This window comes from Paroedura picta, chromosome 8 (assembly GCF_049243985.1).
Source record: "Paroedura picta isolate Pp20150507F chromosome 8, Ppicta_v3.0, whole genome shotgun sequence".
Lineage (NCBI taxonomy): Eukaryota > Metazoa > Chordata > Lepidosauria > Squamata > Gekkonidae > Paroedura > Paroedura picta.
Genome location: NC_135376.1, coordinates 51967917 through 51988600, shown reverse-complemented (window position 1 = coordinate 51988600; position 20684 = coordinate 51967917). Strand labels below are relative to the sequence as shown.

The 20684-nt window shown below is 40.5% G+C and overlaps 1 protein-coding gene across 43 annotated transcripts in view; it reads right to left on the bottom strand.

Moving 5' to 3' along the window:
* Positions 1 to 12764, bottom strand: part of TCF7L2 (transcription factor 7 like 2) — a 236691-nt gene extending 223927 nt beyond the window's left edge. For 19 of the 43 annotated variants that reach the window (XR_013233594.1, XR_013233593.1, XM_077349796.1 and 16 more), the window contains exons 1-3: positions 11955 to 12764; positions 11566 to 11632; positions 11235 to 11359 (exon numbers count right to left, since the gene is read on the bottom strand). Coding sequence is in view for 41 of the 43 variants with exons in the window: in XM_077349796.1 (XP_077205911.1) it covers positions 11235 to 11359; positions 11566 to 11632; positions 11955 to 12143 (381 nt within the window). In the remaining 2 variants the exon portion in view is untranslated. Of the gene's footprint in view, positions 1 to 6438; positions 6526 to 11234; positions 11360 to 11565; positions 11633 to 11954 lie in introns of those variants that run through there. The other 24 variants (XM_077349749.1, XM_077349750.1, XM_077349756.1 and 21 more) reach the window with 3 other exon arrangements.
* Positions 12765 to 20684: the final 7920 nt, after the last annotated feature.

The following is a 20684-nucleotide window of genomic DNA, read 5'->3' as shown; positions in this document are numbered from 1 at the left end:
TGCATACAAAGATGCTCAGTTGCCCTAAGTGCCAACAATTTACAGCACATTAGAAGATTAAAAAGGGGAGGAAAGTCACAGGCTTGTCATCAAAAGTAAAATAGTCCTGGAGATTAATCAAAAACAAGGGGAGTTGTTGATGAGTAAGGAGCTCAAAACATGCCTACCCTCTCCCACCTCCCCCTTTCCCTCCCCTTCCCTTCCACATGCCATCAGAAACAACAGTCAATCAGGAATGTATTGTGAAGAAGGGATAGTGAGAGAGATGAATCTGAACCTTTTCTCTTCTGTCCTTTATAAAAGCTGCCACTCAGTTAGCAGAGGTTGCTCTAATTACTGTGACAATACTGCACCCGTTCAAACAACTTGTGTGTTCTGGACAGGTTTCTCTGCAAGCTTGAAATTCTTAGCTTGAAAACCACTCTTGTCTAAAAAGGGTTTCCCCATTTGGGGCAAAGAATGCAACATTAACAAGTTGTGTCTCTTTTGAGCTTTCTTTATTCTCCTCTTTTCCAATTGCCTGATTTAAGGCTTAATGGAAAATTGTCAAGACTTTCTTCCCAGAAACCCCCAGAGTGTCTCTAGTCAATGTGAACACATGAAAACCATAGGAATTTCATACTGTCAGGTCATGCTGAATAACACCTGAGAACATAGTATACCTATCATGCTCATATACAACCAGAGAACAAAAGCATGAGTATATTATGTATTGCAATTTCATTTCATTTACTTGACTAGCCAGATATACCTTTCAGACAGCTGAAATTAAGATACCAGAAGCATTTTAAAAAGTAAATAAGGGAGTATTGCAATGCAAATAGGTATTTCATTATATGTATATGTAAACACACACCATTACTTTCGCTACTGAGCAATTTTACAAATGGAGCAGAAATGCAAGCAAATCTCTCAGCAGACTATGTAGTACTATATGGAAGCTTTTCTGGCAAAAAAAGTTACATTCTTGATTAGTTCGTCTCAGATATAATTCATCCAATCTCCTTTTAGCACAAACGCATATTTTAAATGGTGCTTTTACATTTGGTTACACATCTTTCAAGGTGAAGAGAAGGTAGACAAAAGGGTTTAGTAATTAAAAGGAAAACATTTTACATCCCTACAAGGAACAATAAGCCACACCTCTTTAGAACAGACTTTTAAAAATCTCACCTTTCAAAGAAGCGTTTTTAAAAAAATGCTACCCAGCAAGCTCCCATCATATTCTTTTGATATTCCATTCAAGGTCATCTCTTCTCATGAGACTGTTTGTACCAATGAATTTTTAAAAATAATATAGATATTCAGCAGCAGTTTATAAAGAGTAAAGCAGCTCTCCCTGAATGCTATTTCTATGTAGCCATAACTCAGTTATAAAAGCAGCATTTTTTCTAATTCAATCAATTAAGCTATTAAATTGCATCTTCCTAACATAGGGACATTTAAACTGACTTAAATTAGTAATTGCATAACTTTACTACCAATATGAACTGAACTAACTGAAACAATAATTTCCAGAACAAACTAAAATTTGAAGCAAACTAGCAAACCAGATTTTCCCATTATTATTATTAATATAAATAAAATTATACCAGTTTACTTGCCTGAGTTTGCAATTTATTCTAACTACTGAGTTTGCAATTTATTCTTACAAATCATATATATATTTATACCATAAATATTTATATAGGTATATTTTTATATAGGTAAACAGAATACATATTTTGATTAAGCCTATGTAATTCAGCTACGTCAATGGAGTTTTGATAATGTTTGTGAATAATAGGGACACGAATATTTACAGATTCAATTACAGTTATGGATACTTACAAAGTCAATGATAAGGATTCAGTCACAACTGATTTTTGGTAACTCCTCATGGGGTTCTCAAAGCAAGAGGTGAGCAAAGGTAGCTTGCCATGGCCTTTCTCTACAAATTCAATAGGATGGGGGAGGGAATAACGATGCTAATCTGATAATATTTAGGAGAAGGGATTTGGTCCTGTAGCTGGAATTTAGTTCACAATATTGTGCCATGTATCTATGTGTTTCCACTGTACTACTCTAGATCAAGCCTGGATCTCAAGCCATTTGTAGATAATTTATATGAGAAATTTGTCCTGCCTAGAGTTAATTCTATTATTGTTATCAATGAAGTTTCTTTCTAACTAATATTTTTGGTTAATATATATGCAGGTTCCCTTATGATGCAAAATGTTCTTCGGTTTCCTTCAATTTTGATGAAATAGATTTTTGCATCAGACACTTAACAGCTTAACAATGAACATATTTTCAACAGCAAATTATATCTGTACCTTCATGCATCAGTATTTTGTTTCTGTTGCTGATCTGCCTGAGAGGTTGCTTCCACACCGAAACCCAACAATTTGTTCCGAGGAAAAGCTCTATTAACTTGAGGAAGCACAACTAAAGTCATAGTTGTGGAAATATTATGTCTTTCATTTAAAAATTTTCCTAGGCAGTGTCACTGATCACTTGTTTTAAATATCAGGAAACTCAAATAGCCAAATCATGGTTTGCCAAACTATTGTTAGATAATTCAACTGGGACACCATAGCAAACTATGGTTAGAAAGCCAAGGAAGCAGACGGAAGAGAAAAGAAACACATGAGCAATCTCCAAATCATGGTCTGGAAGACTGGTTTTGTAACATTTTAATCTATTAGTGTTGAAAAGGTTTCTTCATTTTGCAACCTTCAGGTGCATTTATAAAGCAAACACAGAACCCCTAATTCCAGAACAAGTTCAGTTCAATGTGAATTCATGTAGCTGTATCAACAGTTAAATTTATGTTCCAGAAATGAAAATTTCTTCCTACAGCAAAACACAAATATTATACAGATATATACTTTATACCTTCAGGCACAAGCCTATATAGTACATCTGGTATCTCCCCTGAAGTCTGCATTTACAGACTATAACCTGGATAGTATGTTCTACATCTATTTCTCATTGATGTGATAAACCTATGTTCACATAAGGCTGTAGGTGCAGACTCCATGATTAAATACTTCTCTATGCTTAAAACAAAGAAGAAGAAAAAACACCTGTCCACAGAGAAAAGTAACAGTTAGAGAGAAGAATCTAGCCTTATCCTGTTTTCCAGGAGAAAATTCTCTGATTGGAGAATAACTGAATCATGTGACTCCTATCTGCACTCTGAAGTGGCACTATCTCAACCACAAAACTCGGTTCTAGTCAGTGATGACTTCTGGGCATGGACAATTCTGCTCAACTAGGAGACATCAGTGCCTTTAAACCCAACAACTATACAATTTTGGATTCCAAAACAGGACATCCTCACATATACTAATATCCTGAGGAATTTAACAAAGGATTTAGATATCCAAAACATTACCTTGATAATTCTGTTTGCTAGAATGCTTTGCTATCTGGAGGAATACAGCCATATCTTGTTAAGGGGGTAACCTAAAAATAAATCACACTGATTTGGAAACCAGTTAAGGTATCACAGATTAAATTGTTTATTTAAAACCAAAGTTATGTCTGGATTAAATTATTCATACCAATCAATACAGTCACAGCCCATAATGTGTAACCCTATTTCATGATTTTAATTGTGATTTCGACTAACTAGCATCAGCTCTGATTCAGATCTTATAACAATCTATGTCTATAGACAGAAGTAGTGAAGGAAAAGGGAATGTAGAGAAGGAATTGCCGAACTCATGGCATATTTCCTGATTAAAAGGATATTAGAAATATGACGTCTAAACACAGACAAAATTGTTAACTCCTTACAGGAGGGTATACAGCTAAGAACCATTCTAATTACTTAATGTGCTTCTCAGTGCTGTATATGACAGAAGACTGTTTACATACCAATGATAGTTAAATACCACCAGAGATAAAGGGGACATCATACACCAGTGATTTAATACCACTTTTGGTATAAATTATTAAGAGAAAATTCCAATGAACAGAGAAATTTTAGCTTTCCTCGCTGGTTATTTTACTACTGTATGTGTGTGTGTATATATATATACATATAAATTTTCAGATCTGAATCTGAATGATTCTGTGTGAGGGAGAAAACACTGGTGCTATTTGGCTGTGTAAATGAGGCCTAAATCAGGCTAACAAGTAGTTCTGGATAACTGAGATGCAAACAATGGGGTCATTGAGCATTTCAAACATACTAAAAATGAACGACATGGTCTTTATGCTTCTCTTATTCAAGCAGGAAGTCTCAGTGAAGTTGATGAGACTTCTGGGTGAGCAAAAAATTTAAAAACAGTCTCTTAAAGAACTAGTAGTATATTTTCTAAGAAAGACACACCCTTGGCTACATAGCTCTTAAAAGTTTTGTAGTGGATATATTTTCAGGATCCCTTTCCTTTTTCATTTACTTGGGTGCACAGACTGCACTTAATTTTTACTAATCCAAGTGTGCATTTTTATGCAGGAGAATCATTGTTTCTCAGGGCTTAATAATATATATCCAATCTAATGGTGCTCTTGCCCTTCATTGAACTTATTTAACGCTAAACACAAAATTACTAGCATCCTTAGTGCTTCATAATTGGTTCAGCAAGCAGTTATCCTCTTGGTAAATATTTACACTGTCCCTCTTTCACATTCATTCTGTGTTGCATGCGTGCACACACACACACAATTTGACTGTAGTCTACATCTGCAATTCATTGACTTTACAATTTACCACATGTTGAGATGGAGAGGTCTCAGCTCTATTTGAATCACTGCACAAATATGCAAGTGATTTATCGTTTTAAACCTGAAGACTGCAAAAGAACGACTCCACTTTTCCTGCACATAACTCCTCTTGGCAGACCATGAACAATTAAAGTTTGTACTAATTAAGCTCTGTAAAATGTGCTGTACCCTGTTAATGCCAAACAGGCCCCCAAATTTATTTGTATCAAGCCAAACTTTAGCTAGCAACTTAACTCATTCCTGACTTCCTATTTGAGTATGCACAACCTCAAGAACAATGAGGATCAAGATTTGGAGTACTCAAACAAAAAGAACGAAAGACAAACAGAACCAAGTGACAACCAGAAATTTAAAAAGGAGCGGCAAGTCAATTCTCTTGGGAAATGGACAAACACCCTGTTGATAACTTGCTAAAAGGTCCTACTACATCACGTCTGTAATATGGTGTTAAAGGATCCAGATTTATCCCTAGAGGCTAATAAGTCACAGAACTCTCTCTATTGGTTAGGAAAATTCATAAAACATTGTCCTAGACTTCTTGAACATTTATTGGTGGAAAGGTATTTTTAAAGACAGTTTTATCTTTTGATTTTAAAAAAATGAGACACAATTTGAAAGAGAAAGCAAGTGTTTTCCCTTCCTGTCTGACCCCCTTGCCTAAATTAGTGCCTGTGATCTGCACAGGACAGTTCTCCAAACAAATTGCTAAAATAAAATCCAAAAAAATATCTTTAAAATCTAGACTGATCCTTATCTTCTTGCCTCTGGATTCTTCTACATTCCTTTTTTTTTTTTAGTACAATCACTTTTCTTTTTCCAACAGTTTCTTTCCTCCACTTCCCACTCTGTAAACTCAGATTACATTCAATTCATTTTATATAGAGAAAAAGAGAGCTATGCATGTTTTAAAGCCAGCTGGTCCTTCTAAAGACACAAATGTTAACTATTTTCTGGCTATTCTTATAACACAGGGGTTTTTCACTAAGAAATTTACCTCCTACCACTATATAAAGACTAATCACACACTTAAAGTGTCTTGATTCTGGTATATAATTTTTCTTTGCTCCCCAAAGTGAGATTAGATTTTGTGAAAATAGTCTCTCTAGATACTTTCACAAGGATTGGTAAAAAATGCAGGGCATGGTGAACATTTGCTGAGAGCTCTCCATATTGACCCACCAATACTGCCTGTGTTAACTCTGAATCACTTAAAAAAATTCCAGCCCTAAACATAGCACCTCAATCCCCTCCCCCCAAAACCCAATCACACATGTATACACACACACATACCACCACCACCAAAAACACTCTGAGCTTTCATGGGTTTATTTCCCCAATTTCCCTCTACCTCTCCCATCTCTCATTGCTTATAATTAGTGAAAGAAACCTGACCCGCTGCCAGTGTCTGTGGACCTTGGATATTATAAGGCCAGCGTGGCGTCAAATATCTTAACATTCATAAGTGTTATAGGCTGTAAATAAACCCTGTAGATTTATGACCCTTCACTGCCTGCCAGCAAATGACTGTGGCACATTTCTTTCAGCAGACCTGTTGAGGTGCAAGTTTGCCTTTGGTTATAAAATTAACCATTTCCTTCACAAACGTGCCCAATTAGGGCTCAACAAGCAGGGCTCTACATGCATATTTGCAATAGCTCAGTACAAAGAGAAAACACATGAACACACACCAAAAAAGGCTGGAAGAATACAAAACTCTCTTACTATGCAAACAATAAAGCAGCTGCATCTGCAGTAGTTAAGGCTGTAGCAGCAAGAGCCAGAAAGTTCCCACATCAGGTAAGGTGGGGGAAGAATATTTGAATTCCAACGAAAACTCTGAATACAAAACAAAAAGCCCCATCCACACTCTATCTGCTATCTGCTCTTTTGTTGGAAACCATTATCCACTTTGGGCCGAAGAAGGCCTGTCTGTATGTTTTAAGAACAGCCACTTCCCTTCCCCACCCCCTTTCACCCTGTATAGGAAAAGCTTTTGCTAAATCCAGGTTGTCTCATGCTTAACAGCCAATAATCCAACTTCCACATAACTGCCAGACAGCTGGAAATGGGGGCCTTGCACTTTTAGTCATGGTGCAGAAAGACACACATCTATGAAAAAAAGCCCTGCAGCTGTCTTTCCCCTACCTAGATCCCCCCCCCCAAAAAAAAACCCTCTCGGCTTCCTTGAATACATGAAACCTTGTAACTTTTAAACCAAAGGGCAAGCCTTTGGTGTGCTTCGTGGAAAATGTTATATTTTCAAGCTATTTTATAACAAAATACAATATTTGGACACTTGAGAAAGAAGATTGGGTAAATATTGCTTGGAAAGCCTTAGGAAGTATGGAATGTTGCTACATATCACTTCTAAAGTCTATATACTGTTGTACTGTCCTCCCCTTTTTTCCAATTAAAAAGCTGTTTGCTAAACCCTCAGCAATTTTTCACTCTTTAAACTAAAATCATGTCAGAGAAGTTTCAGTATTTTATTTAGAATAACTTAATAATGCCCATTGCTATTATATACTTCATTAGGCACTTGTGAAGTAGAGACAGTGTTCTAACCTTGCTGAGAAAGGAGACGTTTTTCAGACTGTGCTTCATGTGATTGGTGTCAGAAGATCATTTGTGGTGAATAGCTTATTTCTACACTGTTCTAGGAAAAACTTCACCACCATTGTTTTAAAGCCATACAGAAGGTGAACAGTACACTTTGATGAATAGCTTATGCACACTGTGAAGCACTAGCGCACTGACATACTAAAACTGTACATGCATTGTGAACATCCACCAACTATTTTAACACAATAACCTTATTTCAACACTCAAGCCTTCAACCCTAAAGATTAGTAAGAATCAAAACTATCACATGGGAGACAGAAACCTTAACAATGCTAAGACATAAATATTTCTAAAGGAGAGGAAAAACAAATTAGCATAAATACCAAAGAAGGGCAAGAACACCTGTTCTTTTTTCAGCATGATAAGCATTTCATTGTTCTCTATTTGAAATGTAATGACCTGTGTAATTACAGTAATATTACATTGTATTGCAGGGGCTCCCAATGTCACAGTTTTGAAAAGTGTTGTCAAAACAATTCAATGGAGGGGAGGGGGGACTCCATTAACCCTTTGCACCCTAGCATCTATATTATTTTGCAGAAGATTATATTGTTTGATTCAGAAGAAAGAACACTGGCCGGGAGGGGGGATTCCAAGGCATATAATTTTAAATATTTACCTTACCAAGTATTCAACATATCACAAAAGATCTGTCCTATATTTTCAGATCCAAAATATCACTCTAAGTTCAGATACAGGTGTTCCATAACGGACCATTCTTGAAAACAAATCTCACCCTCCTGCAGGCAGAAAGCAAACTATTGGGGAGCCACATGCAGCAACATGAGTAGAATACTAAGTTAGTAGTAAAATTATTTTCCAATCAGGAAGGATTACATCTTAACTATTCTACTTTAAAATTCAGAAAACAGTTTTCCTTATTATCCTCTTCCCAACTGCCAGAATCCCTATCCAAGAGTAATCTCTGATGCATTACTTCATTTCTAATAGAGCACTCCTTAATTCACACTGGTCCTCTCAAATGCCAGACACATTACTTTATCAAAGGCAAAATTAATATTATGCAGAAGAATCTTTGCCATTTTAAAATAAAATTATTGCTATCAAGCTTTATGAAGTCTTCAGCAATTAAAACATTATTCCTGAAGTAATACATTATTAATCACAAGCAGATTTAATGACACTTCACAATTCCTTACGTTCTTTAAAACTTAAATTCAAAAATCCATATTCTTAGGAATTGGTTGGAAAATAGCAAAGAAAAATACGTTTAAAAATAACAGACTTCAAAATAAAAATAAAAAGGCCAGATTGCCAAAAGGAAATAATTGTGCTCAAATACTTTTAAAATGCTACGCCCCCGTCTATGCTTTGTTATTTCTACCTGTACCTGAAATCTGTGTAGTTATTTACATGCTGCTTATTATACATCACATTAAACAAATTTCTTTAAGGCACACAGTTTGAACACTGTGACAGAGAACCAACTTTACCAAATACTGCTATACTTTGTGGCATAAACTAATAATGGATTTTTAAAACTCAGAATTAAATTTGTATTCACATGTCTAATGAAGAAGAGCAAAGTACTGAAACAGACAGAGATGGCTGATGTGGCTTAATGGATATGGAAAATGCCTTTTATATTTATCTGACTGATGACTGATGATGATTGTGGTGATGCTACAGAGCAAGGTTACCTGTTTTGTTAACAATAAAATAAAGGGAGATAGAATTGTTTCCATTAAATTTAAAAATATGGAGGGCCTGATACAAAGGCTGTTCAAACACCCGTAAACATAGTTCCCACTAATGTCAAAAGGTGCTGAATCAGATCAGGAAGAAACTATAAAATGTTGCTACTTAAGCATGCAAGCAAATGTCAGAGATGGAACAAGAACTGCATATTTTATTAATTTTTTTTTAAAAAAATATTTGTCCAGGTTCATCTGCTAGACTAATTAAAAATTTCCAAAATTATTTAATATTGTAAATTGTAAATAAAACCTACTTAGAGATATACTGAAATAACTTTGTGCTTTCCAAGTACATAATTTTAACAACCACAAAATAACCACATACTCCTACCAATACGTAGCACAGTTTACCTATCCCATCATCTCTTCAATTACAAAATCGAGTCAACCTCACTTTTCCATTATGCTAAAAGCTGTGGTTATCAAAATGTCTACTTTCCAAGACCATAGCCCCCAAAATAAATAAAAATCAATTATAAAATCTCATGGCTGGGTTAACCTCATCCTCAAAAACATTTAAAAATATATACATAAACATTATTTTGTCCTCCTTTCTTTCTGCAGTATCTAATTTAAATTTGGATTAGGTGAAAAACAAGCCTGATTTGATAGTTTAATGTTTTCAAATGCACAAAAACACTTGTAGGTGTGCAACATTGAAAATAGTCCATACGGTAGGTGGATTCAGATTCAGCATCTACTTAACAGTGGATCTATTATTTCAAACTGCTGTCTTGTATAGTCACCAAAATGCAAAGAAGTGAACAGGTAAAGTACAGTTTTGTGGACAGAGAAGTGGCCACGGTTGGAGAAGAACCACATCTAGTAGCATATTTAAAAAAAACACACACAAACTGGTAACAGGCCAAGTGCATACAAACTCTGTATTCCCCCAAGGACATTGGCACTCATAGTTTCTCTCTAAAGTTGTTTCTTCTTTTTTTTAAGCCTAATGAAGAATGTATTATGCCTAGGCAGAGGGAATGGAGTTGGCATAAATCCATGAAGTAGTGTGGGAATGCCAGCCAAGCCTTGACACCTCTCAAAAGTTTAATAAAACCACAATCTGAGGGCTACAGCAATTCAGTCCTTCCTTTCAATACTGCCACACCTTTTGACCTTTCTGCCACACCCACAAAGGAAAAGCATATGCATTCAAAAAGAATATTGGTTTGCTTTTAAAAAAAATTCTGCCAAGTGGAGACTTGCCTTCACTGAAGGCTAAAATGGGGGGCAGTATTTCCTGTTCATATAAATCCTTGTGGCTTTCTCTACACAGCTAAAAGAGTAGAATTTGTTTTTTTTCCTTCCTGACACAATAAAATCAGTCTCCGAAGGTTAGGGAAGAGCAGGCTTGCTTCTTGTGAACAAGGTAATTCACATCCATGAAACTGACAACTACGATCTTTAATAAAAAAAAATACTAATAATTGCATCTTTTGTAAGTATTGCCTAGCAAAGGAATATATTTCCCCGATCCCAACAGATGCACCAACTTCTCCTCTAACCTCCGAGAGAGGGAATAAAAGGCAATTTACTTGCAACCCAAAACCTATTTCAAACAGAAAGCTCCTTTCTTTAAAAAAAAAGATAAAGAAAACAGATTAAATTGAACATCAGCTAATCACTCAGCGGCCACTATCCCAGCAAATTAGTCTCTCAGGAAAGTTAAGTAAGTAAAGGGTTAAGGTGGACGAAAGAAAAGGGGGAGGGGAGAGCAAGAAACCCAGTCGCCACTCAAGAGGGCAGAAGAAAACAGAGCACTATAGAAATCACATAGTTTTGTGGAAATTAGATCGGAGGGTCTGCTGCCTGCAGGAGGAGGAGGAGAGGAGGAGGCGGGAGCGAAAACTCTTGGCTTCCCCCCCCCCCCCCCCCACCAAACTACCACACAAAAATAAAATTCGGGCGATTCTAGCGACCTCCACACACACAAAACTGAAAGTAAAGAAAGAAATATGGCGAAGTGTAAACAAACGCTCGGCTCCTGCAGAAGGCGCAAAAGTTTTGGAAAGTTTCGGGCAGTGCCCAGGCCGGGGTGGGGGTGGGGGAAGCGCGAGTGGAACATGCACGACCCAACAGGGGACTTGGGAGCCGCCGGCGGGAGGGGAGGGGAGGGGAGGGGGGAAGGGTACCGCACGGTCGCCGCGGAAAAGCCATTAAAAAAATGCTACTTACCGTTCTTGCCGTGGGCGAGAGGGAGCCATTGGGGAGGTACGGGCCGGTCAGGTCGGGGATCATTATAAAGGGATACCCCGGGTACGGTGGGCCCTTAAACAACCCTCCATCTTGCCTTTTCGCAGCTAACATGGCGGGGCAACGAGGAGAAAGGACAAAATAAGAGAGGGGGGAATCACGGTTAGAAAGTCTTCATCGAGATTTTAAAAAACGCCACAGTTTTGCGCCCACAGAAGGCACATGGGGGGGAGGGTCGTTGGGGCTTCCAGAGATGCTCCCCCCCCTCCGGGAGGGGGTGGGGGGGTCTGAAGGGAAGCTTGCAGTCACTTACCTTCCTCTAAACTTTCTCTGGATTTATCTCGGAAACTTTCGGACCGAGGCGGAGGCCGCCTCTCCGCCTTGGATCCCGAGCAGGCAGCAAACGCGGCAGCAGAAGAGTGGAAGGAGGCAAGTTGACGGGGAAGGCGAGAGAGGAGAGGGAAAGAACAAGTCAGAAGTTTGTGCAAAACTTGACGCCAAAGAACAGTCCGCGCCACGGAGCCCCCGACATGTACAAGCAGGACAGTCGCCATCAGGGGCTCGGGAAGTGCAGCCATTCCCAGCGAAGGCTCCGCTCCTTTCCCCTTCGGTCCCTCTCCCCCATCCCCTGCAGCCCCTCTCCCTTCTCCCCGGGAACCCCAAGGTGGAGGAAGGCAGGTGTGTTGGAGGGGGGGGTCTTACCTCCGAGTCTGAGGAGCTGTTTTGATTCGTTTCTGATTCATTGACTAGAGACGATTTGACATCGGCTAAATCCCTCTCTGCCGAGGAGTTCTCCGAGATCTTCTCTTCTTGCTCCCCTTCGTCTTTAAACGAGATCAGTTCGTCATTCGCCCCCAAATCGTCCCCTCCACCGCCATTTAGTTGCGGCATTTTCTTCCTGGCTTATCCCACCAGCAGCAATTTTGCAAGAAGAAAAAGGGGAGGGAAAGAAAGAAAAAAAAAGAAAATAAAGGGGGAGGATAAAAAAAGAGAGGGGGGGAAGTTTGCAGTTTCTCAAAAAAGAGTCCAAGGTGAAAGTTTTTCCCCCCTTCTCTTTCCTCCTGGGGAGGGGAAAAGAGGGAGGAGGGGAGGGCAGTGTCCCTGCTCCTTCCCTTTTGCACCAGTGACTTTGGGTTTCTTCTTTTCCTTCTTCTGGATTCTCTCTCTCTCTCTTTCTTCCGAAGATCAGATCAGCATGTAAAGCGCGCACACAGACACAAGCGGGCAGACACCAAAAAATTAATAATAAAAAATTATATAAGGAGGGAGGGAGAAACGGGGGAGGGGGGGAAGTATAAAAATGAGCAAACCCCAAACAACAAGTCAGCTGTAAAAGGGGGGGGGGGGGAGCCGCAGATATAGGGAGCCTGTGCCGCTCGGATTTGAGTGAGTTGAAGTTAGACTGAGAGCTTTTCAGTTCAAAGGCGGCGCTGATTGACAGGTAGAAAAAGGGGGATCGAAATCCGGAGGAACGGAGAAGTCTGGGATCCAGGATTATTGACAGGGAAAAGAAACACACTAGGCACTTAATGATATGCAGGAGGGGGCGGGGGCTCCCTAGTGACGTGTGCATAAATAAACAGGAGGAGGGGGAAATGGAGAAACTAACAATGATCCTTTTTGGAAAGAGAAGGGAGTGTGTGTGCCTGAGAGAGAGAGAGAGAGAGCGAGGAAGGAAGAAGGAAGAAAGGAATGGGCTGGTAGAGACAATGTAAGAGGGAGAGAGGAGCTATCAGTTGCAGGGGAATGACCCAGAGGAAACAAAACACATGCTGGGACACGGGATTTCAGGGGCAAATTTGCACAAAAATTAGGCGTGCGGGGAGGGGCGGGAGCAACACCTCGCTAGTGTGTGTGCATGAGCGCGCGCGCGCGCGCACTTTGCGGAGCCCTCAACTTTCACACACTAGTCCATTTTCGCACTTGTAACATCTGCATGCGCGAGGGACACTGAGAGCCTTCCTTTTCGCCAAGCTTGTTAAAATTATTCTGGCCATAAGAAGTATCTGCGGCGCCTCGTAGATGTCTTGGAAAGAAAGAAATACGCTTCCTCCACCTAAGTTGTGGGGAGAAATAAAGCCGGAGTGCGAGTGTTGTTGTGGCCCGGGGGGGGGGGGGGGGGGATAGTTCATGCTGCGCTTGAAGGCTGCCGGGGGGGGGGGGGGTGGCACTTAGCCACGCCGGCCAAGTGCCAGATTGCTCCTTAGTGGCTGGACATCTCCGCACAAAGTAACGACTTTCGCCGTGCCATCCTCCTGCCTTGGAGATTGGTAGAAAGAGGTGACCGAGGAATCAGTTGTCGCGCGGGAGAATCAAGGGCTGCGAGACTTCGGACAGGGGAGTGACAAGTTTCCTTGGGTGTTTTGTTTTTGTAAAAACCTAACCGGTCATGAAAACGACCGAGGCATGCCCACTGCCGCGCGTGTGCGCTCGATCCAACTGTGTGGTCCCCAAACGAGGCTCCTAAATGAATGGGCCAAATCTAGATTAGTGGGGGAGGGGGGCGGCGGCGTGGGGGGTGTCGTTCAGGAATGTGCAGCGGGACATTCTTTTGCAGCGACCGGTTAGCGACCAGCCTCGGAACAGGCGCAAACTGGGGAGCAGAAGAAGAATGTAGCTGCTAAAAATGACATCTGGCACCCGATTCTGCTGGGCTGATGAGTGGAGTAAAACAAATTGATCTTCCCGCAGTGACAAATTGTAACAATGGAGGAGTCAATTGGAAACTTTAACATGGCCAAGGAACAAAAGTAGCGGTGAAGGAGGGGCAAAGGAAACACACACAGGCACACGGAGGAAATTCAAGGCGAATTAGCAAACTGCCTAATAGAATGGGTGTTTAAAAGGTTAAAAAATATATAAACATTCCCTCAGAAGATTAACCTGCAGCTCCTACTAAGGACCACTCAGGGCTTCCAAAACAAAGCCAAAGTATGATTCACTGTTTGGAGAGTTTAGAGGAATATCCCCGGAAAACTCTCCTCTGGGAAAGAATAAGAACAAATAATAATAGATTGAAACTGCTAACACCAATTCTGAGACATTATAAAAATAAGTTCCCATAGAAATTTACATACTAAAGGAAAGATGTAGGCAAAATAGGGGGAAAAAAATCCCTGCAACTTACAATCAGAAAAACAGAAGTAGGGAGAAAAGGAACATGAAAAGAAATAAAGCAAATGTGTACATTTAATCAGACAGGATTGCATAGGACACAAAGAACAGGGCTAATTACTCTCAGCAGGTAGGAACTAACCTTCAGACTTCATAAATAAGTAAGTCTGTGAACAATGTCTAAGTGGGAGGATGGAGACAGAAAAAGGATTATTTCAAGACATCCAGGGGAAAAAAACACATGAAGAATGAAATACTTCTTTGTTAAATCAATATACAAATGGATTTAACAGTTTCTTTTTCTTCTGTGCTTTGACTAACTAACGTGCTTTCAGACGTTCTGAAAAATAGCTGTGATTTGGAAACAGAGTGCCCTATTGTCCCTAATCAGAATAATGAGCCCAACACATTAACAAATATGCCCAGTTATCAAGTGTTTGGGGCAGAATTGTGTTGTGTTTTTTCCTTCAGAAATATTTAAACCCTGGTATGATTTTTCTTAAAGAGGAATCAAGTGCTATATTGTTCTGTGTTTGTCCAGGACCTTATGTTCTAGCTAAATTGGGAAGGGGACCTTAACCACAGGACTTTTTTAAAAGAAAGAGATTACCATTTCTAGACTATATATATATATATATATATATACACACACACACACACACACACACACACACACACACACACACACACACTAAGTGATTTTTGTTCCTCGTTGAGCAAATTTTTCAGTCTAGAGTGCCATGTGTGTTGAACACACATAGTACTCCTTCCCAAATGGAGTGCACCATTTTATTCAGTGCTGGTGAAGGGCACCTTTAAGCACAGAGCTGACTCCCTGGGTTCAGTGGCCCTGCTTTCAGTACTTCCACTGGACCTCATGTCAGCCACAGCCTGTGAAGCACACATAGAATCTGAATATGTAATAAGAGAAGTAGCAAACCCACTGAATGGCTAATGCCCATATGGGGGCCTTATAATTGTCACAGGATTCTGCTTTCCCCACAAGAGGCTGGGGGGAAAAAGTTGTATCTTTGTGGTTGGTCACTAAAGCTGCTTCAGTTCTGCAGTAATTCCATAGAAAAATCCCACAATGAAATTGCATGCTCCAAGGATCATCAGATAAAGGTGTCCATAGTTTTCTAAGGTCATTGGCCTTAAGGATCCCCACATGTGGGGATGCATATATAGAAAAAGTGTGCTTAAAAGCTTCATACAGGCATTTATGATGCCATAGTTAAGTTAGCATGGTATAGAAGGAAATGTAGCAAAGTTCTATATATATGTTCCAGATTGCACAGTGCTAAATATCATGATCTATAGACATTCTTGATTTTGAGATGAAAATGGCATTTCTAAGTGGAATTTAAGGGGAAATCCTTAAATAGGAATATCTTTACATATCTTTACCTTCTACTGGCCCCCATTTTCATATGCGTAAAACATTACTGTTTAAAGAAAGCCAAATGTTTATATTATTGTTGTTGTTGTTTGTTTATATTTTAGTGACCTTTATAACCCTTAGATGAAACCTGTTTGTTTGCAAATGAATTCCATAGATTTAAGTGAAAATAGCTTCCAAATAAGTGTGTTTAGGATTTTGGAACATTTTATACAGGGAACTAATTGTTTTATCAAATATCAAAAACACCTGTTTGATTTGTACTCTAGATTAAAACAAATGTATAAACATACAGTAGCCAAGGCAATGCAGTATTTAAGTGGGATAGTAATCCATTATGTGGGTTCTATGATTTATAGTTTGATTCAAAATTTTAAAACCACAGCTGCTGTTGTCAAAACTAAGCACTTTGAGCTTCTAGGAGTCCTTCCTCTGTGGGGTAGATTGTAGACCTGTAAAACAGATCAAGTATCTCTGTTTGGACCACCCAAATGCTTTCTTGGTGATGAAACAATACATACAACACTATCATGACTCTAGGATGGGATTAGATGATTTCATCTTTCTGTGGCAGGGTTATGTTGGACTTTACCTCCACAGATTGACTCAGAAATTTTTTGTTGTCCAATGGAAGACGCAAGCCTAGGGTGACTGTAGTATTATATAAATTGTTTCAAAGCAAAGTTAGTTGACAAAGCAGGTGACAAGATCTTATCCATTACATGATGAATGGCTAGCTCTTATACATTTCGTATTCAGGAAAAGATAACCCATTACATAAGACATGTATATTGCAGAAGTCATAAAAGATGTGCCATTATATGGCATAACCTTTAAAGTATACACTATGAACCAAGGTCCTTGGTTCAATTCTCAGTCCAGATATAAACTCACTGGATAGCCTTGGGCAAGCTACTGCCTTGTAGCCTCATCTTCCTCTCAAGCTAATCTGAGGATAGTTAATGAGGCCTGTATTGTGTAAGCATTATTATTACTGGTTCACTTTTGATGACTGCAATATCAAATGATGATTTGCTTGCATCCCTGAGGGCTGGCTATGCATGGAGACAAAGTGGCAAAATCCTAGGATAAAACAGTCAACTAAACTACTTCATGAGTGGCACTGTGCTATAAAAAACAACCAGAAGTAGATCTTTTGACAACTATAGTAGGGTAAACTCCTTCCAAGTCTAATGAAAAGTAACATAGCAGGCAAGTCTCAACTCCTTTGAAATTGCTTGAAATATTGCTACTGACCTCAAGATAACTGGGACTTCTGCCAGAATATTTTATGTATGCTTAAAACGGCCTGCTAAATTTTCTTTGGATCCCCTAGCATACCTGAAAGATGACCTTTGTTCTGTGCAGAACCTCTTTGCAAAATACACAAGCTATCTATCTTGGAAAGCAATAGAATAAAGTTTAGACCAGTAGAATACATTTTAGACCAAGAAAATTTTAATCAAAGTATAAGATGTTGTGTGCATGCACATTTCTTCAGATATCTGAAGTGACTGAAAAAGTGTGCATGCACACAAAAGCTTATCTTTAGCCAAGATAATGCTGGGGTTGTATCTGGATGGTGCACACCCCACAGGATTGGCCCTCAGTGGGGATATGCCCCCCAACAGGGAGAGGGCACTTCCCTACTGAGGGCTAATTGAGAAGCTTCCTCAGCCTCGTACTTACTCTCCTTCTCCTTAGTGCCATTTCAAGGCAGTGAGCAGGATGAGAGAAGAGCATACCACCCTCTAAGCGAGATGCCCAAGGTAAGCCCAAGGTAAGCAGGCCTCCTGACTGCCACAGAGTGGGAAAGGCCACTGACCATGTTTCACTGCAGGTGCAGTGCCAACCATGGTGGCCCAGCCCCCATTGCTGAGCTGCTGAACTCTCAAACCTCCTGGTTGCTGCAGAGTGGGGAGAGACTGCTGGCCACAAGTTCAGTGCTCTGCCACAGGTTCAGTGCTGGCCATAGCAGCCCAGCAGTCACGTCTGGGCCACTGAGCTCCCAGGACTTCTGGCCACCTCAGAGCAGGGGAGGCCAATGGCTGTACTCTACAATGCCATACCCACCCAGCTCGCCAACTGGGTGACTGCATTCTGTGGGAGCCCTCCTGCCTACTTCGCCTTTCAAAGCCCGTTTTTAAAATGGACATTAATACTAGTACCTTGAATAAAATGATCTTAAGGATGTCATTATTAACACATGTAACCAATGACTGATACACTTCCAGAAACAAGTTTAGGTCCAAACTCTACATGATATTGACTCATTTTCCAAAATTAGTGTTTGACTCAAAAAGTATCTGTGGGGGGTACAATATGGATCAGGACTGTGGTGCTGGGGATGAGACCATTTAACTCTCCCCCTCACCTCATACACACACAATTTTCCTGATTAAAAATTTGTCCCAGTAGGTAAAAGTATGGAGTTCATATTCTGACAAAGAGTGCTTGCACTCAAAAGCTCATGCCCTGAATAAATCTTTGTTGGTCTTAAAGGTGCCACTGGACTCTGATTTTAGATGTTCATCAGTTCAGGACATGGTACCAAGAGAGAAAGTTAATCATTTTTCAAGGTGTTGAACCCAGACTAAATTTTACAATGGAACAATGGAATTTCCCCTCCTGCCCCATTCTGCTGTAATCTACTGATCGCAATAGAATACGGCTCCTGGGGAAAAACACAGTCCCACAACATGACATGTGGAGGTCTTCAGCTTCAATGGTGTATTTATGGAAATTGCAGGGTAGGATCCAACCCTAGTACTGCATTCATATGAACTTCAAGGCTGCATTCTGGGGCTAAATGTACTACGTAAATAAGGGAGGAAATCCTAAACTCAAAAATATTTCATAGAGAAAATATTGCTGTTCAGAATTCTGCACCAACAATTCCAGAACCCATACTATGTTACCTCCTCAATTGTGTCATTTTCCACCATATTTACTTGACTCCCAGGTACAAGGTTTTCAGTGATGTGCCACCACTGAAAAAGACCTGTCTCTAGTTATCTGAGTCTGGATGGAAAGGGTTTGTGCCAAGTCTATCAGGTCCCTATGTCACCCTCGAATCTGCGTTATCCTCCTCCATCCTAGCACATTCCAATTCCCCTCTCAAGAGGCTTCAAAAGGTCTCAAAATGGGCTTGGTTAGGCTGTCATCAATTGCTTTGCCCCTGTAGCAAGGTAGTTCGCTTTACTGCCCAGTTCCTCCTCAAACTTCCTTCTGGAACTTTTATTTCCTCCTACTTTCCCAGCTCCATCCCACATGAGGCTTCAAAGCCATTAATCCTGCAGTATCCTCCTTCCATGGAGGAGTGTACAAGAAGTGCCAGCACCCAACCAGGATCACCGAGAGGTGAGTGCCCCTGGGCAGGATGGTGTTATTCAGGGACTTCTGACCAGCATGAATGTCAGTGGCCTGATAAAGACATAATGGGCCACACACACCCCACAAACTGAAAGTACAAATAGACCAGCTTGTATTTCAACTGTATCCTGAGACTGAAGTTAACAAATCATGTGGAAGTTCCTCCAGATGGGTTACTGAAACAGTGAGATCACAGATTCAATTGGACTGAATTCTTAGTTCCCATCTTTGTCTATCTTCAGAGGTCTGGTCTGACACCCATAGGTCATCAAAAGAGTGCAAGAGCAGCGGTGAGCCTTGCTGAACTGGGTAAACCAGCCTCAGTCCATCCAGAGACAGTAAATAAAACACTTTGTCTTTGAGTGTGTGTGCTTCCCTGCCTCTCTTCATGCACCTGCATTTGTGTTCTTCTCAGATCTATGATATCTGTCGGTTCCCCTCCCCACAAGTGTCTCTTGCGCTTGAGTCTCTGTGACCTGACTGTGCTGACTGCACTTCATACTTCATTGACTTGCTTTGGACAGTTTTATCTCAATCTTGCTGTTGCTGTTCTCTAAAATAGAATACACTTTATAAAATGTCTTAGTTTGTGGCCTCAACAACACACCGCTTAAAACTGGAGGTGATTGGCCCTGAGTACGGGATATTTGCCCAATAGGAAAAAGGCAGTCCTTGGTTTATTCCTTGGTCTCTTCTGCCACCTTCTTGCCTGCCTCCCACATTTATCATGGCAGCTGCAAACCTGTCCACCACTCTGAAATGATTCCAGTGGCTTTCAGCTCAGGGCTCTGGTTCTCTTCTGTGGCCAGAAAACCGATGGCGGCTGGAGGCACTTCTCTGGTTCCACCCTAGAGCCCATCCAAGTTCAGCCACCACCGGTATGGGATGAGAGGAGGAGGAGGGCTGGCCCTGGATTGGGGATTGACACTATGATGGATTCTGTACCCTGCTTCTCTTCAGGCCTGGTCACCATGATAGGGTGGGGTATGGGCAGTTTGGAGCCTATGACCCAGGACAATTACACTGTTCATGAATAATTGCTTTAAGGGGGAGAGTTGTCAGCTCTGGGTTGGAAAATGTCTGGAGACTTTGGTGATGAAGCTGGGAGAGTTGCCAGGTTGGGTAATATCTGGGGATTTTGGGGAGGGGGTGGAGCCAGGAGTGGGCAGGATTTGGGGCAGGGAGAGACTTTGGTGGAGTCTAATGCTATGGAGTCCTCCCCCTAAAGTAGCCATTTGCCCCAGGGAAACTGATCTATTTAGGTTGGAGATGAACTGTAATTTCAGGGGATCCCCAGGTCCCACCTGGGGACTGACATCCCTAAGGCACTGCCCATTCCAAGCTTCAGACCTTACTTATGTTTCTTAATAATACTATGTATACATGTGTAATATTCATATGACTATAGATATAAGACTGGGTTTCATACTTACTGAGGAATACCCTCAGTGTGATGTCTTGCTGTGCTCAGTCCTGCGTTGTATGGATAGTGAGCTTTCTTTGAGCAAGACAACTGCTGTCTTGTGAATGAAAAAGTACCTTCTTGC